General features: G+C 34.7%; 2 protein-coding genes across 18 annotated transcripts in view; one reads left to right on the forward strand and one right to left on the reverse strand.

The window, feature by feature from the left end:
• The window catches only part of BLNK (B cell linker), an 80059-nt gene extending 68314 nt beyond the window's left edge, over nt 1-11745 (forward strand). For 2 of the 3 annotated variants that reach the window (XM_017675072.3, XM_017675058.3), the window contains 4 exons: nt 340-416; nt 1235-1318; nt 3191-3346; nt 11351-11745. In XM_017675072.3, coding sequence (XP_017530561.3) covers nt 340-416; nt 1235-1318; nt 3191-3346; nt 11351-11470 — 437 coding nt within the window. In that variant the 3' untranslated portion in view covers nt 11471-11745. Of the gene's footprint in view, nt 1-339; nt 417-1234; nt 1319-3190; nt 3347-5799; nt 11098-11350 lie in introns of those variants that run through there. The other variant, XM_017675063.3, reaches the window with a different exon arrangement.
• Nucleotides 1-20074, reverse strand: part of ZNF518A (zinc finger protein 518A) — a 114786-nt gene that overhangs the window by 42363 nt on the left and 52349 nt on the right. For 13 of the 15 annotated variants that reach the window (XR_012133107.1, XR_012133109.1, XR_012133108.1 and 10 more), the window contains 2 exons: nt 19982-20070; nt 12240-12338 (listed from right to left, as the gene is read on the reverse strand). The gene's annotated coding sequence lies outside the window, so the exon portion shown is untranslated. The remainder of the gene's footprint in view (nt 1-12239; nt 12339-19981; nt 20071-20074) is intronic. The other 2 variants (XR_012133102.1, XR_012133099.1) reach the window with 2 other exon arrangements.

Raw genomic sequence — 20074 nt, forward strand, 5'->3', positions numbered from 1 at the left:
CTCTTTAATGCCTGGAGTGACAGAGACAACTGGATTCTTATATCTGCTTCTACATTCACTCTGTTGCAGTATGTTTTTTTGGTTGGAGCATATGAAGAAGATTGGGCTTCACAAAGATGAATTTGGAAAAGACCTCGTAAGCCTCCGAAAGGATCTTGGGGCTTCCAGAGTCCTCAGACCATGTTTTGAGAATTTCTCCTGAGGATTTTTGGTGTGGGTGTGACTTTCCAGTGTGTGTGTGTGTGTCTCCCCTGTACCACCTACTGCAGTGTTGAGGTATAGGCATAGTAACTGCTCAAGATGTCATGAAGATCCATTGATATGTCAAATCTTTTTCAGGATTTTCAGAAGGGGGAAGCCCAACTGTGGATGGCCTATTATCCAGCTTTTCATCTAACTCCAATTTGTCAGAACAGGTAATGAACTCTTATTGTTACGTGTAAACTGCAGGGAAGGGATGTCTTCTTATAAGAGAGAGTTTGGAGTGAAGTTTGAGAACAGACTATATTTTCAGTTGGCTTATGAGTTGTCCTTTGTTGATGGGTATAGAATACTTCTTTTTTTCAATTGACTAAGACCAAGCTCTAAGACCAAGTTGCACTTATTCTAATTTACGTTCTAGATGCCCTAAATAACTATTTGTGTTTTTTCAAAACTAGCAAAGAAGTGCATTGTTTCTGTTGTTCTTCCTCTCACATAGATTCTATTTAAACTATGTGGCTTTTCTCAGAATAGATCTGTGGAGGCATATGATATTAAAATACAGAAAGCAGCACAGTTTTAAAAGAGAGAGGACTTGAGCAATCTCTCTCAAATGAAAAATAGAGGTTATAGCATGTATCCTCCTCGCCTTCAAAGTAGTTATAAGAATCAAATAAGATAATATTTGTAAAAAACTGTTCGGAAATTCTAAAGTGCTCCACAATGTAGCAACAATAAGAATGGAAATGCAGATTATAACTTATTTAGGAGAAAGGAATAAATGGTTCAGGAATCTAGCAGGATTTAGTTCTTATGTTCAAATACTAAGGTTGGTAGCTAAGGCCAAATAGGGAAAAAACACTCAATTATAGAATCCTGTGATTGACCAACAGAAGCATAAAACTTATTTTCAAATTATTGGTCCAAATGTAGTTAGGACTGTCTTGGTAATGAAAAATGGGACTTTGGTTTCAATGCAAAGAAGTCTTTGAAGGACCATCTCATGCTTATAACAATGCCCTTTATTTCACAGGAAGCTGACATTCACTGTAAGCCATGGTACGCTGGTGCCTGTGATCGAAAGTCAGCTGAAGAGGCATTATACAGATCAAATAAGGTTTGACCCTTTTAAAATCTCACAGTCTGCTCCAAACCTACAATAGACAGTTGTTATCCTGACAATGAACTAATTAAGCTATTGCATCAATTATGGATATAGGGATCTTTTTTCTTTACTTCCTCAAGAGGAACTGCCACCCCCTCCTCTGTTTCAAGCATCTCCCATTGTGTTCCTTCACCGCGTTTGTACTCGTCCTTTCATCTCAACAAGCATCCATAGGTCCCACTTCTCTCCAAACTGAGAAAGAAGAAGGCCCCAGGAGGAGATCTTTGTCAGGCTTGGCTGCTAATGAGATCCATCCAGGAGGGAGAAGTAATAGGCTATTTTGGATCAAAGCACGGGATAAAAGATAGAGGTCAAGATGGTAAAAATCACCTGGAAATAAATTTTTGGAGCCCAAGCATAATCATGTAGGAACACTAGGGACAGTTTGGGAAATCCAAGATGAAAATGGTACTTTTACCCTTCTTTCTCTTTTCTCCTCCCATTTTTTTCCACTTGAATCTGCTTTGTCAGAAGCAGATTTTCATACTGATTTTTTGCCACCCTTGTTTTAGTCTTGGCTTTACAATTAAATATATTAAATGTTTTTCATCAATCCCTTTCTGGTTTCCCCATTTATCTTTTTCTGTTTAATGAAGCTCACCTTACAGTAGATTCTCAGGAAGAACTGTGTTTACATTATTCCCTGAGTTCTTGCACATTCAAAACTGTTTTTCATAGGCTGATACCTAAAGGAAATCTCGGCTGGATATAAAAATCCTTGGTTTGAATTTTTTTAAATATTGCTCCACTGGATTGCCTTATTCTGTAGGATACTTTGAGAAGTCTGATGCTAATGTGTAATTAGCAATCCTTTTATGTGTAATTTTATTTTTAGTCTGAAGGCTCTGCAGACTTTTGTCTTCAAAATCGAATTGTTTTACAGGATATGTCTCTGAGTTGATTTCTAGGTCAATGTTTTCAGGTACATGGAAGCCCTTTCAACATGTAGATTTAAGTTGTCTCGTATTTCCAATACATTTTTTAAAATTATAGTCTCAAAAAGTAGTAGTGTTACATTGTTCTGTTTTCTCCTCTAAGGACTCAAATTACAGGCATTTTGGACCTTTTTTGTTTTTCTTTCATTCCAACCATTCTGAACCTATTGTACTTTTTAAAATTCTCTCTCTCCTTCTTTTTATTCCTGTGTTGGTTGTTTCCATGCCTTCCTTCAGCCATTTATTAAATCTTCATTTGAGGCTATTGTCCCTTGAGCATCTTACAATTTCTTCTTCATTTCTAAGATAGGTTTATCTTTCTCTTCAGTTTCTTTCCTGAGTTTGATCAACTCCTGTTGCATTTCTTTTTCCTGCTTTTTGTCCATTTTTGTTCATAAATTTTGAATTTATGATTCTAGAATATTTAATTAAATTCATTATGTTTGTCACAATTTTTTTCTGCTTCAATATAACTTTTTTGGGAGAGAATTTTCACTAGCTGAAGTGATTTGATTCCCAATTTCTGCTTTATTCTTATAGTGCTTTGGAATTTGACGTTTTTTTAAATTCATAAGCAACTTGTGCATTGTTCCTAGTTCAAGAATGCCCTCTAGGTTTGATCTTAATGTATTCCTTCACACATTTCTAAATCCTATAAACATACTATCTTATTTAAAGCATCAGAAGAACTAGCATTGATGTCATTCAGGATTTTCTATAAGAGTATATTTTACTGAAGATTTTTCTTGGCAAGTAATAAAACAAACTCTAATCAATAATAAAGATCATATAGTTAAATTATTTTCCTTCAATATATTTTTCATAAGCTAATTTCTATCTGTGGAAATATAAGTATTACTAACAATAATTCTGCTTTTCTTTTAAACAGGATGGATCATTTCTTATTCGGAAAAGCTCTGGCCATGATTCCAAACAGCCATATACACTAGTTGTATTCTTTAATAAGCGAGTATATAATATCCCTGTGCGATTTATTGAGGCAACAAAACAGTATGCTTTGGGCAGGAAGAAAAATGGTGAAGAGGTCAGTACTATCTTTTAATCCAACTCTTTAACTATCTTTTGAGTACAATGGCATCATACTGTATTGGGTGCTAGAGATGAGGAGAAAGGATACGTGTGTACTTGGTCCAAGGCTTGCCTAAGTGTCATAAATAGAGTACAAGATAAAATACTATGTTCAGGCAGCATATCCTATGAGAGAACAGAAAGGAGTGTTGTTCAATGAATCCAGAGTTTGATATGATGGCATGAAGTAAAGGCTACATCTTAGTCCCTTTATCCTGTTACTTAGTGGGGTCACTGAGATTCAGTATTTTAGTTCAGAGAGACATAGAAATTAAGATTGAAATGTCAAGTAGAATTAATGTTGTAAAAATCAAGGTCAGTGTCCAGAGCTCCTAAGTTAAGAATTAAGATCTCTGCTAGTGGGAATGTAAACTAGTTCAACCACTGTGGAAAGCAGTATGGAGGTTCCTCAAAACACTAAAAATAGAAATTACCATTTGACCCAGGAATTCCACTCCAGCAATTTACCCTAAGAATGCAGGATCCCAGTTTCAAAAACACATATGCACCCCTGTGTTTATCGCAGCACTATTTACAATAGCCAAGAAATGGAAGGAGCCTAAGTGCCCATCAGTAGATGAATGGATAAAGAAGACGTGGTACATATACACAATGGAATATTATTCAGCCATAAGAAGAAAACAAATCCTACAATTTGCAACAACATGGATGGAGCTAGAGGGTATTATGCTCAGTGAAATAAGCCAGGTGGAGAAAGACAAGTACCAAATGACTTCACTCATCTGTGGAGCATAAGAACAAAGCAAAAACTGAAGGAACAAAACAGCAGCAGACTCACAGAACCCAAGAAAGGACTAACAGTTACCAAAGAGAAAGGGACTGGGGAGGGTGGGAGGGAAGGGAGGGATAAGGGGAATAAGGGGCATTGTGAATAGCACATGTAACATGGGGGGGTCACAGGGAAGGCAGTATAGCACAGAGAAGACTCTATAGCATCTTACTATGCTGATGGACAGTGACTGTAATGGGGTATGTGGTGGGGACTTGATAATGGAGGGAATCTAGTAACCACAGTGTTGCTCATGTGATTGTATATTAATCATACCAAAATAAAATTAAAAAAAAGAATTAAGATCCCAATTCAAGAACCAAGGTAGATGAGCAGGGAAGGATCAAATGAGATGCCAAAGCTTGAGTTGAAACATTAGACTATAGCCCTTGAACCAGAATGAGCTTTTTAGCTGCAGCAAGAAAAAACATTACAGTGAGTCTTGAATACTAACCAAACATGAAGCTCAACTCCTCTTTAAACTAGACCAAACTCAATGCTTACAATATCTCTGTTTAGCCAGGTTGTTCCCATAAGTGGGCCCTGGAATATGGACTGGAGTAATCCACGAATGGTCAGAATGGGAGTGATACTTGTTCTGGTCTTGAATGATGAGTTGAATTTGAATTGGTAGATTGAAAGTTGGAGGGGATGAGAAGGGAAAAAAGTGGAAAGAACAAACTAAGCAGAGAAAATAGCATTTAAAACATTCAATTTAAGAAATATTTATTTTCAATACTCCTTCAGAAAGAACTATATCCACTGTAAACTCAGCACTAGTTAGAACGTGTTTGAATTGTTAGAAAGTGTCATAATTGCTTAAGTACCTGTCTTCTCCAATAGATGAGGCCAGGGACAAGACATGTGTTGTTCATCTCTGCATTTCCAGAACCATGGCATGTGGTTGGCTTCAGTGATTGCTTGATAAGATTACTGAATGAATGAATTGATTTACTGATTGAGTGATTATAGGCAGGAGAACAGCATTTGTAAAACAAATTCATAAGGTCTTGTATCAACAAGTGAGCTCTTTATTTTGCTTTTTTTTTAATTGTGGTAAAAAAACTATGCCATAAAATGTATCATATTAGCCATTTTAAGTGTACAGTTTAGTAGTGCTAAGTTTACAATGTTGTGAAACAGATCTCCAGAACATTTTTATCTTGCACATCTGAAATTCTATACTCCTTGAACAACAACTCCCTTTTTCTCATTCCTCCCCTGCCAGTCCCTGGCAAGCAAAATTCTACTTTCTTTTTCTATGAATTTGAGTACTTCAGATAGTTCATATAAGTGGTATCATGAAATGTCTATCCTTTTGTGACTAGTTTATATCACATAATATCCTGAAGGTTCATTCATGTTGTAGCATGTGGCAGGATTTCTTTCCTTTCTGAGGATGCACAGTATCCCATTATATTACATAACACATTCTGTTTATCCATTCATCTGTTAATGGACATTTGGGTTATTTTTACCTCTTGGCTATTGTAAATAGTGCTTCTGTGAACATGGGTGTACAAATATCTCTTTAAGACCATGCTTTCAATTCTTCTGGACATATATCCAGAAGTAGTACTGCTGGATCATCTTGTAATTTCATTTTTAATTTTTTTCAGGAACTGCTGTATCATTTTCCACAGTGATTGCCTCATTTTATGATCCTACCAACAGTGCATAAGGGTTCCAACTTTTCCACATCCTGACCAACAGTTGTTATTTTCTGAGTTTTAAAAATAATAGCCATCCTAATGGTTGCAAGGTAATATCTCACTGTGGTTTTGATTTGCATTTCTCTGATGATTAGTGATATTGAGCATCTTGTTATACGCTTGTTGACCATTTGTATATCACCTTTGGAGAAACTTCTTTTCAAGTCCTTTGCCCATTTTTAAATTGGATTATTTGATCTTTGGTTGTTGAGTTGTAGTTCTTTATATATTCTGGATATTAACCCATTAACAGATATATGATCACAGATATTTTCCCCCATTCCACAGGTTGACTTTTCACTCTGTTGCTTGTGACCTTTGATGCACACAACTTTTTAAGTTTGATGTAGTCCCAATTTGTCTATTTTTGTTTTTTTTGCCTGTGCTTTTGATGTTATATCCAAGAAATAATTGCCACATAAAATCTCATGAAGATTTTCCCCTATATTTTTCTTCTAGGAAGCTTATAGTTTTGGGTTTTATTTTGTTTTTAATAGAGACTCAGATAATTAGAAAATGCAAAACTCTTGAATCTCAAAACACAAAACACTGATCAAGACCAAACTTGGGTTTTAAAACATAGACTGCATTATCATGTAACACAGTTAAACTTTAACAGAACTGTCTGCTTTTCCCTACTTACAAAAACTTTTATTCTCACTGAAACCTTTCTCTGACAAATATTTTAAAATAAGTGTCCCTCAACAGTAATCAGTGGTAGGAGACAATGGTGATTCTAGTAAAACAGAGTGACTTTAGATAGATGGCTTGTTCTAAAGCCTCCCCAGGGGTCCAGTACCTTTATACGAGGCTTAAGGGTGGGTGAGGGAGCCACCCTGTTTAGAGATCCTGAAGTTCTTTCATATAAATTTTGAGTTCTCAGAGGGGATCTGAATTCCCTTGTTCTGCTAAGAATCTCTGGTAAGCAGGGATTCCTCTTGGCCTAAAAAATATTCATCGTTATCTCAAACAGATAGACAGGAGGTCTACCCCACTCTCCATATATCCAGCCCATGGATGCCAAAATAAATAGGATATTATAATAATGGCATCTGGAAGCACTGACAGAGTCCATTAAAACTTTTATTTAAGTAATCTACCATAAAAAGATTTTTTCTCCCATATACTGAATATCTGAACAGAAAATGAAAATTTTGGTTACATGATGTCAGCCATCTGGATATTTTGAAAAGTCTGTTTGTCTATATTTGTATTTGGGTGTATATGCGTAGAAAAGTAACAACTATTTAATGTTTTTGTGCAGCTGTTCTGGCATTGTGTAGATATAATATTGAGGAATGTTAAAGCTTTGATATCTGTCTGCTTTATTTTACTGATCATGAGATTTTGAGATATAAAACAAGTTGTTTTCTGTCCATATCTGAATATCTCAAACTGAGTTAGGGTAGACAGGAAAAAAGAGCACTGAGGAAAAACTGCAGTAAATTATACTCAGTTCTTCATTCAATTAAATCACAAATATGCCTCAACTCTACTGCCTACCTCAAACATTTCAATCCCCAAGCTCTACAATAAAGTAATACTGAAAAATATTCAGGGACTAGAAGGAAAGAATGAGATGTTTTTGTAAATGTAGCAACTCTCTCCAATGCCCAGCTTCAGAACACACTTTCTCACTTGGAATCCACTTTAAAAAGATAGTGCTATTTCATTTCCTGCTTTAGTCCATAACTTGCAACTGCATTCAGTTTAACAACATAGAATGCCAAGAAAACAGAATGAATGTCTTTATGAATGCCATAAAAGAATTTCACTGGCAATTGCAAGAGGGCTGAACCTTGAAAAGAAAGTAAGAAAAAAAATTAAAGGTACTTGAAAGTCTCTGTCTCTCCTCTCTCCTCCCTGACCTAATATTCCAATATTACAATGTGTGATAGCCAATAACACAAAAGACAACTGGTATTTCACTTGAAGAAGTTGACCAAAATTCAGAATACTTTATTCAATATATAAATACTGGAAAGCTATCCACATAATTAATATAGGCTTTAAAATTTTTTCTTATTCCAGATGTTTGTCTTTATATGAAAAGTGAAAAGACAATAAAATCAATTGGTGATAATTGCTAACTTATGGCACTTTATGGCACTATTGCAAAACATTCACTACTTTTTAAAAAATGACTCTAAATGAATTTATTTGATGATTGTGAGCTTATATAATTTTATTATAATCATTGCATTTCATCTCATGGTCTGTGTTACATTTAATTTATCATTCATTTAAAACATTATTTTCCAGAAAAAAAATTGTGATAATCTTAAATTAAAACCCATAAAGACACTGATTAACTTGCAGATAGCAAACCATTCTTGTACCCTGAAATATCCCACTTGTTCATTCTGAATGATGCTATGCTATTAATTTTTTTAATGTGGTTTGTTAATATCTTGTTGAGGATTTTTGTATTTATGCTAATCAAGAATATTGGTCTATAATTTTCTTTTTTTGTAATGTCTTTGTCTGGTTTGGAATCAAGGTAATTCTAACCTCATAGAATGGATTTCGAAGCATTCTTTCCTCTTCAATTTTTTTGGGTAGTTTGAGAAGGACAGGTATTAACTCTTGTTTGGTAGGATTCAGCTGTGAAGCCAGACTTTTGTTGGTTGGTAATGTTTTGATTATCAATTCAATTTTGTCACTATAAATCAGTCTGTTCAGATTTTCTTCCTTGGTTCACTCTTGAAGGTTATATGTTTTTAGGAATTTATCCATTTCTTCTAGGTTGTCCAATTTGTTGGCATAAAATTTTTCATAGTAATCTCTTGTATTTTTTTGGTGTCAATTGTAACTTCTCTTTTACTTCTCATTTATTTATTTGAGTCCTCTTTTTTTCTTGATTAGTCTAGCTAAAGGTTTGTCAATTTGTTTATCTTTCAAAGGACCAGCTCTTAGTTTCATTGATCTTTTGTATTTTTTAGTCTTTATTTCATTTATTTCTGCTCTTATATTTATTTTTTCCTTCCTTCTACTAACTTTGGGCTTTGTTATCTTTTTCTAGTGCCCTTAGGTATGAAGTTAAATTGTTTGAGATTTTTCTTGCTTTATTTAGGTAGATCTGCTTTCCTCTTAGAACTGCTGTTGATGCATGAAAAGATGTTTAATATCACTAATCATCAGGAAAATACAAATCAAAACCACAATGGGATATCACTTCACACCAGTCAGAATGACTAGTATCGAAAAGACAAGAAATAATAAGTATTGGCAAGAATGTTAAGAAAAGGGAATCTTCATACAATGTTGGTGGTAAAGTAAATTGGTGCAGCCACTGTTGAAAACAATATGGAGGATCCTCAAATAATTGAAAATAGAAATACCATACAACCCAGTAATTCTATTGCTGAGTATTTACTAAAAGAAACAAAATCACTAATTCAAAAAGATAAATGCATCCCTATGATTATTGCAGCATTATTTACAATAGCCAAGATATGGTAGCAACCTAAGTGTTCACAGATAGATGAATGGATAAAGAAGATGTGGCATATATATACATACATACATACATATACAATGAAATGTTACTTAGCCATAACAAAGAATGAAATCTTGCCATTTGTTACAACATGGATGGAACTGTAGGGAATTAAGCTGAGTGAAATAGGTCAGATGGATATCACATAATTTGGCTTATATGCACAATCTAAAAAAAAAAGAAACAAACAAAACAGAACTAAACCAGCAAATACAGAGAACAAGGTTGCCATAGGTTTGGGGAGTTTTTTGATTACCATGGTGGTAATCATAGGGGATTCATGGGTTGGGGAATGAGTGAAATTAGTGGAGGGGATAGAGATTACATATTTCCAATTGTAAAATTTATAAGTCACAGGGATGAAAAGTACAGCATAGAGAATATAATTAAGAATATTATAATATCTTTGTATAGTGACAGATGGTAACTACACTTATTGTGGTGAGCATATTGTGTATCAACTATATTTAAAAGAAAAACAAACAGAAAAACCCACAAGCAAAACCACCATGAGGTATCACCAACAGTTAGAATGGCCACTATCCAAAAGACGAGATATAACAAGTGTTGGTGAGGATGTGGAGAAAAGGGAACCCTCCTACATGGTTGGTGGGAATGTGAACTGGTACAGCTACTATGGAAAACAGTATGGAGATTCCTGAAAAAAAAAACTATAAATAGACAGTAATTCCACTCCTAAGATTTACCTGAAGAAAACAAAATCTTTGATTTGAAAAGATATATGCACCCCTATGTTTATCACATTATTTACAATAGCCAAGATATGGAAGCAACCTAAGTGTCCATCAATAAATGAATGTATAAAGAAAATGTGGTACATATACACAATGGAATATTATCCAGCCATAAAAGAAAGAAATCCTGCCATTTGCAAGAACATGGATAGATCTAGACGGTATTATACTAAATGAAATAAGCCAGGCAGAGAAAGACAAATACCATATGATTTTACTTATCTGTGGAATATAAAAACAAAATGAACAAAATAGCAGTAGACTCACAGACACTGAGAAGTGATTGACTGTTGGTTACCAGCGGGGAGGGATTGGAGTGGGTCCAGCAGGGAGAGATTGGAGTGGGTGGGTGCAGAGGGTGAGAGGGATAAAGGGGCACAAAAATTCTCTATCATAATATACGTTGGTCATGAGGATAATAGTATAGTATGGAGAATATAGCCAATGATTCTGTAACATTTCCTATGTTGACAGATAGTAACTGCACTAGAGGGGGTGAGGATTTAATAATATGGGTAACTGTTGAACCACTGTATTATATACTTGAAACCAATATAAGATTGTATATCAATGATACTTCAATAAAAAACAGACAATAGGAATTATTATATGGAGAAATAAATACGTTTGTTAAGAGCCTACCATTAAATTCTATTATTAAGTAGACACTAATTTAGCTCTAAACTTACTGGGAGTTAAAGCAAAAATGGAAAAATGAAGGTGTACAAAGCTTTCCTTGATTATTTAAAAAAAGAAAACAAAAACCAAACGTTAACTAATCTGGGAAATAATTTTCCTGACATGAAATTCTAAGGTTAATTTATTAAATCAGTCCTTGTATCTGAGACTGTGCAACATAACAGATAATCTATGTTTTGTAAAGAATGTGGAGAAATCCAATGTATGACAGTTTAACACTAGACATAATAAAAAATAAATATTAAAATATTAGATCATTACTCCTTGAAGTAATTTCTCTAAATAGTTACACTAATTGTTGTGTTTTTAGTTTTACTGAATACAGGAAAGGCTAATGTCTGCCACCTTGAGAGTTATAACCTTTTTAAATTGGACCTTTTTGGGTAGAATGTCATCTGAGACTTAGTAACTTTGACTCACTTAAGAAAGTGGGAGAAGATGCGAGGAGTGGAACTTGAAGTTAACATAAATGTCATTGGATAACTAATCTGTTTTCTTGCTCTAGTATTTTGGAAGTGTTCCTGCAATTATCAAGAATCATCAACATAATCCCCTGGTTCTTATTGACAGTCAGAATAACACAAAAGATTCCACAAGACTCAAATATGCAGTTAAAGTTTCATAAATTAAAAAAGGAAAAAGGAGGCCAACATCAATGCTTCAGACATCTTCCCTATTTCTACTTTTGAGAAAAAGTCCCAAAACTTCATATTTTGGCCTATGAATCATCCAGTAATAAAAGAGAAGATGGAGACAGCTATTGAGGTGGTCATCCATTTCTTTGTAAGAAAGTCATATGGACTTGTTCTATTGCCTGACCTGATGAACTGTTAAAATATGGTGAGGCTGAATTATCCTGCTACTAATATTCTCCAAATAAATGTTTTTATTTAAAAGAAACAGGTGTAAAGTATTTTTAGTTAAGTAAGAAAATAACACTCTATTTTCAAAATACGAAAATAATAATTACGGATAAAATAAAGCTGCTTGCTTGGAATTTAGGCCACCACAATAGTCACTAATGCACTAATGAAACTAGGATGTCTACTGTCAATTATGCTTTGGTTGAAATTTTTATGTGTAGAAAGTTAAATATAATGTATGATATTTATAAGTACAGATAAGGGGGATATATAATGGTTCCTTTTGCTGAGTGTTCCCAACCATGGGAGATGTATATAGATATGAACTTTCTAAATGTTTTTGTCCACAATTGTATTGTTAGCTTTGCTTATTAAAGATAATTATACTCTCTTTGAAATGCATGTCTATTAAGTGGATTCCAAATTTGATATGAGGTTGAAAGTGGATGAGAGCAAAACTAGACTAAAATCCTAGGGAAACAACAAAACAGGAAAGCAAACATTGATGAACATAAGGAACAAAAGAAATACCGTTGTGAGTAGCCTTATGCAAGGTCTTCAGCCATCCCAGAAATGGATCATGCTTTGTCATAGCAAATGTTCTTATTCCACTGTGTACTCTGGACAGCACTGAAATAATAAAGCAGCTAAGATAAATCTAATTGTTAAATGAGGAATGCACTTGATCACTGAAAAAGACAATCTCTCAAAGGATTTTGAAAAAGCTAGAAGGTAATCATTTCAGAGTATTTCACAGACTCACCTGTAAAGATAATTGTATTTTTAAATGTCATATACTTTCACGATTTATGTTATGGGTTGAATTGTTTTCCCCAAAGAAGACTTGTTGGAAGTCCTGAAAGTGTGTACCACCCAGTACCTCAGAATGTGACCTATGTGGTCTTTACAGTGTAGTCAAGTTAAGATGAGGTTATAAGGGTTGGCCCTAATCCAATATGACTACAGTCCTTATAAAAAGGGGGAATTTTGACACAATCACAGACATGCACAGAGGGAAAACGATGTGAGGCAATAACCAGCGAGAACAGCATGTGAAGACGGAGGTTTGAGGGATGCATCTATAAGCCTAGGAATGCCGAAGATTGCCGGTAAACTACCAGGAGCTAGGAGGAGGCAAGAAAAGCCCCCCTACAGTTTTTCAGAGGAACCTTTGATTTCAGATTTCTAGTTTCCAGAACTGGGAGACAATAAATTTCTATTCTTTAAAAGTTATCCATTTATTTTATTCCCTTTGTTATGATAGCCGTAGGAAACTAATAACAACCCATACATTTTTGACCCTGAAATCAGATATAAATGGGTTTAGGAAATTTTGTACAAAAAAAAGTTTTTTTCCTTGTAGGAAAACAATGGAATTAGTTAGAGTGTGCTAGAAGAGATAATTCAAAATGCACATAAACTGTGTTTTATCTTTCGTAAGGCAAAGCAATCATTTGCAGTGCGAAATGAGCTTCCTAATTTATCCGTTTTCCTCAGTGTCATATGTAAATTATTTTCTACTTAAGTAAATCCTCACTAATTCCTTCTGCCACCAAAGTGATCCTGGCTCTATAACAACCTTTTCTACCCATCCCTACTCTGCTCCCTCAAGTGGCCCATTCCAGCTAAATGCAGGAGCATTCACAGTCATGAAGTTATACTAATCCACAGTCGATTGTTATTCAGCACTGCTGGGGTAGATTTCTTGGAATAGAGGCTGGGAACTTCTGGGAGATAAACTAATTTCTGCCAAAGGATCTATGCTTCCAAAAGACTGAGAAACACTGAATCCAAAACAACTGTCTCATACAGGAGTCCACTGAAGGGCGGTCCTGCCTACTTCTTTAAAACCCTCCTCTTCAGGTAGTATGAGCTTCTCTGTAAGAGTAGAAAAGCCTTCAAGAGATCTCAAACGTCAAAAAATGCTTGACAAGTGGTTTTGTATAGGGAGATGTTCGGGCAAGCTAGGGGTGGAATAGAGTCACTAGTCAAGGAAAAGTATACTGCACAGCAGCTGAAGGAAACAAAGCACTCCAGTTCTTATTTTCTGTTTCAAGGGTGTCACAAACTAGATTCTCTGCAGTAGTAAGAAGGATGTTCAAGTTTGTTCAAATGGACAATGGTGATGGAAAGACCCATGGTCACCAGAAGCCTGAACTGTGCTATAACCAGTTAGCCATGACAGTAGTTTGGAGATCCTGCACTCTGGGAGCTACACCACTCCTACTGGAACTGTGACAAATTTGCCTAAAGGGGAGTCCCAGGAAACAATGCAGAGATGTGAAGCAAAGCCAGCACAACATGAGACATGATCCTAAAGTAGGACTGAATTCCTTTCCTTCAAAATGGCCTTAAGATATAATATAACTCAACCTCTATTTCTAGGCAGGGTTTCATGAAAACCATTAAAAGACCTGCCTCCCAACAAGAGGACGCCCATGGCACTTAGTGGCTGTATTGGACCTCAAGGTGAGGCAGGAACTGGCTTCAGAGTTTGGTCTGGATACTCCAGATCTACCACTTAACAGTACGTTATCAGGTTTATTACCATTCTAAGCCTCAGTTTCTACATTCATAAAACAATAGCTTTCTGGTAATGAGACAAGAATTAAAATAAGCTAGTATATGTTAAGTACCTGGCATTTAGTTGTGCCTAATAAACATTCATTCCTAGTTCCCTAACCAAAATCTTCTTTGCAAAGATAAAAAGTAGTCAGTGGACATTTCTTCAAATAAACCCATCTATAAGTATTTTTGAACTTTTAATAATTTTAATTTTCTCAGAATCATCCCAAATATTTCTCCTTATCTATGGTTATTAAACTTTCAGTTGTCACAAAATTCTTTGAGAATCTGATGAGAGCAATGGTCCTCTTTGGGAAAAATGCATTTATGCATACACACAAAATCTCATCAAATTTCATGAGATTCATGGGCCGCTAGGATAAGGTCCACGGATAAGGTCCAGAGATCCAAAGCTAGGGGCACTTGTCCTATATCTTCTTAAAATTTAAGGCATCAAGGTAGACATACTATTATACTAAAGACTGGAATAACCCTAAAAGTAACTCTGCCGTTAGCAAAGAAGGAGGATACTATGGTGGTTTAGGTGCAAGGGCTTGAGAGTGAGTTGCCTCAATCTCTGCTTCTAATGCAAGATCCACCAACATATTGTGTGAACTCGGGCAAGTTATTTGTCTTGGTTTCCTCATTTGTAAAATGGAGATGATAATGTAATCTACCTTATAGGATTGTTCAGTAAGTAGATTAAGTATTATAAAAGTTCAAAGTGTTAACTCTTTTTCTTTCAACTGGTCAACATTTATGGAGCCTGCTGTACATCTTTCAGTATGTTATGTCACATACAATGCACAAATAGTATCAGGTCCTGGAAGGTACCCAGATAGCCTCTCTAATACCTTTCAAAATCAGTTATCGTTTTATAAAAATATCAAACAGAACTTTTATCCCGGATGACTACTGTACTTTAAATAATGACCTACAATTAGAATAACCCTTGAAAGAGAAAAAAACAAACAAAAGAAGTAGAAGTCCCTATTCAAAAGCACTTACCTGTTGTCTCAAGGGCAATGTCTCACCCTTTTTTTCACTAGACAAATGTAGAATTTCTTTTATCTTGTCTGTTACATTTTTCTTACTTATAAATGAGCCACTTGGACCCAGATTTTAATCCTCCTGGCTCTGTCCCTCACTAGCTGTATAATCTTTTTAACTTTTTTTATTAAGGTATCATTGATACACAATCTTATGAAGGTTTCACATGAGCAACATTGTGGTTACAACATTCATCCATATTATTAGGTCCCCCCAAACCACCCCACTGCAATCACTGTCCAATAGTGTAGCAAGATACTAGCTGTATAATCTTGAACAAAGTATTCAGTGAACTTGCTTTCTCATTTTCCATGCAGAGTTTTTATGAGAACAATATATACAAATACATAGGACATAGCAGATCTTAACAAATAATATCACCATACTTGTAACCTCAAATAGCCCATTTGTAAGTCTACAGACAAAAGACATAATTTGAACATTACTGCGGTAAATCTGTTGTGAGAAGATACAGACCTAGTCTATGGTAGTGATCAGGACCCTATAAAGAAACAGATACAAGAAAAATGTCTAAGTATTAACACAGGAACATTAACTGAATGTCCATGGGAAATAGAGGAAAAATATGAGTCTCTACTGATTCCATTGTTTCAAGCCTGGATATTGGGAGAATGGAAACACCTCTGGAAAAGGGAGAAAAGCATGGAGGGAAAGCTGACCTATGTTACATTCCTGATCATATTGGTCTAACGTAAGAGTCTCAGGGCAATTCAATTAATGGGATATGAGAACAAGTCAGAAGACTTTGATTCACCTATAGACTCACTAATATGAGGAAAAGTTATTGTATTGATTTGTATATCAACAAGATATCTTAGGAGATATTCTTCTGGAGGTTGGGGCATTAGAAGAACTAAATTAAATGTTCATACAATACTGATTGTTTTACATTTTGTTTGGTTTCCATGAAGACATAAAGAAACAGTGTTTACGAAAATTGTTCTGACAGTAAAGGAGGGCAGTTGAAAATTGGGAGGCTGGAGGCAGACAGAATAGCCACAGGATTAATTTAGGCCTAAAGTTCTACGGCTCCAGACTAGTATGATGTATTCAAGGGAAAGGGAGGGAAGTCTAGAAAAGAACACTCCAGGTCTTGAGGTTCAGAATGTTTTTTGAGATTCATCCATATTGCTACATGTATTACTTATTGCTCATTTTCATTACTGATTATTATTCCATTATATGAATATATATAAATATGCTTTTTCCATTCACTTGTTAATGGGAATTTGATTGTTTCTAGTTTAGGGCTAAATGATTGAAGTTGCTATGAACATTTGTGTGGAAATATTTGTGTGGACATGTTTTCATTCCTTTTGGACAAATACCTAAGAATGGTAATCCCGAGTCACATGGAAAGTGCATGCTTAACTTTGAAAGAAACAGCCAAGATGTTTCCAAAGTGGATGAATCATATTACAGTGATACTAGCAATATGAGAGTTCAGTTGCTCCACTCTTATCAGCACTTAATATTGTCAGTCTATTAATTTTAGTCATTGTAGTACACACATAGTGTTGTCTCGCTGTTGTTTTAATTTGCATTTTCTTGATAACTAATGGTATTGAACATCTCTTTATATGCATATATCTTCTTTTTTGAAGTGTCTGTTCAAATCTCTGGCCCACTTAAAAAACTGAGTTTTCTTCTGTTTATTAAATTGTAAGAATATGTAGTCTGGATACAAATCCCTTGACAAATATATGTATTATGAATATTTTATTTTGCTTTCCTGGAGTAAGCCCTACCTGTTCATCATATACCATCCATTTTACATGTTGAGGAATTTGATTTGCTAATACAGTGTTAAAGATTTTTGCATATACATTCATTAAAGGACATCAGACTATAGTGTTATTTTTCTTATAATGCTCTTGTCAGCTTTTAGTATCAGGGTAATGCTGGACTCATAAAAAGACATGAAAAATGTTCCCTTCTCTATTTTCTGAAAGAATTTGTATATAGTATTGATATTATTTCTTCCTAATACATTCGATAGAATTCACCAAGGAAATTATCTGGGCTGGCACTTTCTTTGTTCTGAGTTCAATTTCTTTAGTAAATACAGGCTATTAAAATTTTCTCTTTTTCCTCTGTTTTGTTCATTTATGTCTTTCAAGGAATTTGTCTAATTCAACTTGAAAACCAAATTTACTGGCATAAAGTTGATAATAATATTCTCATGTAATCCTTTATAAGAATAAAGGTCTATGGGATCCATAGTAATATCCCCTATTTATATCTACTTTTTTTTTTATCAGTCTAGCTAAAGGTTATCAATTTTATGATCCTTCCAAAGAATCTGGTTTTGGTTTCATTAACTTTTCTCTATTATTCATCTGTTTTTTATTCATTAATTTCCATAGATACTTTATTCTTTCCTTCTTTCAACTTATTTTGGGTTTAATTTGTTCTTTACTTACTCTCTTAAGATGGAAGCTTACATAATTGAGCTTACACTTTTATTATTTCCTAATATAAGTATTTGAAGCTGAAAATTTCCCTTTAACCACAGCTTTAGAACATTCCAAAAATGTCAATGTAGTTTCTCCTTTTCATTCAGTTCAAAACATTTTCAAATTTCCATTATGATTGTTTTAACCCACTTGTTAATGAGAAAAGTGCTGTTTAACTTCTGAATACTTGGGGACTTCTAAATCTTTTCTGAGATTCATTTCTAATTGAATTCTGTTTGTAGACAGAAATATGGTCTGCATGAATTCAATTCCTTTAAATATTATTGAAAATTGTAATGATCTAGTGGATGTCTCATAGGTGCTTATAAATAAGGTACAGAGTGGAGTGTTCTATGAAAGTCATTTAACTCAAGTTGATTGGTAGTATTGCTCAAGTCTTCTATTTCCTTACTGATCTTTTTTGCCTAGGTGTTCTATCAGTTACTGAGAGGTGTTGAAATGTCTAGCTATAATTGTGAATTTGTGGATTTTTCTTTGTAATTCTGTCAGTTTTGTTTCATAGATATTGAAGCTTAGGTACTATGTACATAAACCTTGAGGATTGTTATGTCTTATTAATAAATGAATTTCATTATCACTAAGAAGTATTCCTCTTTATCCCTAGCAATATTTTTTTGTTATGAAGTCTACTTTTTTTATCCTAATGATCTCTGACTTTTAATCACAGCATTTGCACCATTTATATTTAATGTAATTAGTGACATGATTGGTTTGAAGACTATTTCTATTTTTTTTCTATATTAACTCACCTGTTTTTCCTGTTTTGCTTTGTTTTTGTCCTGCCTTCTGGTAGGTTGAGGTTTTTTAAATCTATCTTCACTATTGACTTATTAGTTGTATTTCTTTGTTCTCTTAATAGTTGCTCTAGTGTTTACAATATACTCTTTTGTTTAGAAGTTTACCTTCAAGTACAATATACCTTGATTTCCCCTTCCCTGCCTTTATGCTGTTACACATTTTATAAACCCTGTTATTTTTTATAATATGTTAAGTTGTACATGTTATAGAACCCTGTTATTTTTTGCTTTAAATATTTAATTATCCTTAAAAGGAATTAAAGAGGGAAAAGTCTTTTATATTACTTGTTTATTCATCATTTTCAGTGTTCTTAATTCCTTTGCATAGACCAAATATCCATCTGGTATCATTTTCCTTCCACCTAATAATTTCTCTTAACATTTAAGATAGTTCAATTTTGATGGTGATAATTATCTTAAACTTCTCTTACAGAAAATTGTCTTTGTTTTATCTTCATTTCTAAAGGATAAGTTCATTTGATAACAACATTCTAGGATGATTTCTTCTCTTTAGTACCTTGAAGATACTCCACTGTCTTCTGGCTTGTGTAGTTTCTGATGATACATCTGCAATACTTCTTATTTTTTTATGCTTAACATATAAAGTGTTTTTCTCTGGCTGCTGTCAAAATTTTATCTTTATAACTTGTTATTATGAGAATGTGATGGTTTGGTATGGCTTTTCCTGCTTGAGCTTCACATTGGTTCTTGGATCTTTGGATTTATAATTTTCATCAAATTTAGAAAAAAAAATTGATCATTATTTCTTCAAATATTTTTCCTATCCTCCTTCCTTTCTGGGACTCCAGTTACATGAATGTCACTCTACTTGACATTGTCCCCAGTGTGGCAGCCATGGAGGTACATTGTTTGGATCTCCTAACAAGAAAAACCTGGCAGCTGTGAGAAGTACAGTTTAGCTGACAGCCTTTGGCTGTTAGTGCTTCAGAATCTGCCTTAAGTTTAAAGCCAGGTCTATGCTCTTTCTAGGAAGCCCTCAAGCTGGCCATTTCTGCCCATCATGAAATTCCTCTAACTGATAGTCTTTGACCTGAAGCATCCACTGGATTAGCTGACTTTATCAGCAACACATGTAGTCTGAGGCTCTTTATAGCCAATCCTGTTTCCACTCACTACCCCTCTTCTTTCTCCTGTATTATACCTGCATTATGATCTGCTAGCTTTTCTTAGACTTGCTCCCTCTCCTTCATTTTTTCCCAGGCATTTCTGCCCAACAAACATCTTGCACTCCAACCTCCATCTCAACATCTTCTTCCCAGAAAACCCCACTGAAAGAGTTAGTCCAAGGAGAAGTCCAAGAAAGTTAGGCAGTAAGATGGGCTCTTTGGACAAGATTACTCACCACCCAGCTGGCAGTGTAGACCCCCATCCCGGGGGTATTTGAGGCGTGGACCATCCCTGGTACAATGTGGCAACCCAATTGCTAATCTCCTGC

Source organism: Manis javanica, chromosome 7 (assembly GCF_040802235.1).
Source record: "Manis javanica isolate MJ-LG chromosome 7, MJ_LKY, whole genome shotgun sequence".
Classification (NCBI taxonomy): domain Eukaryota; kingdom Metazoa; phylum Chordata; class Mammalia; order Pholidota; family Manidae; genus Manis; species Manis javanica.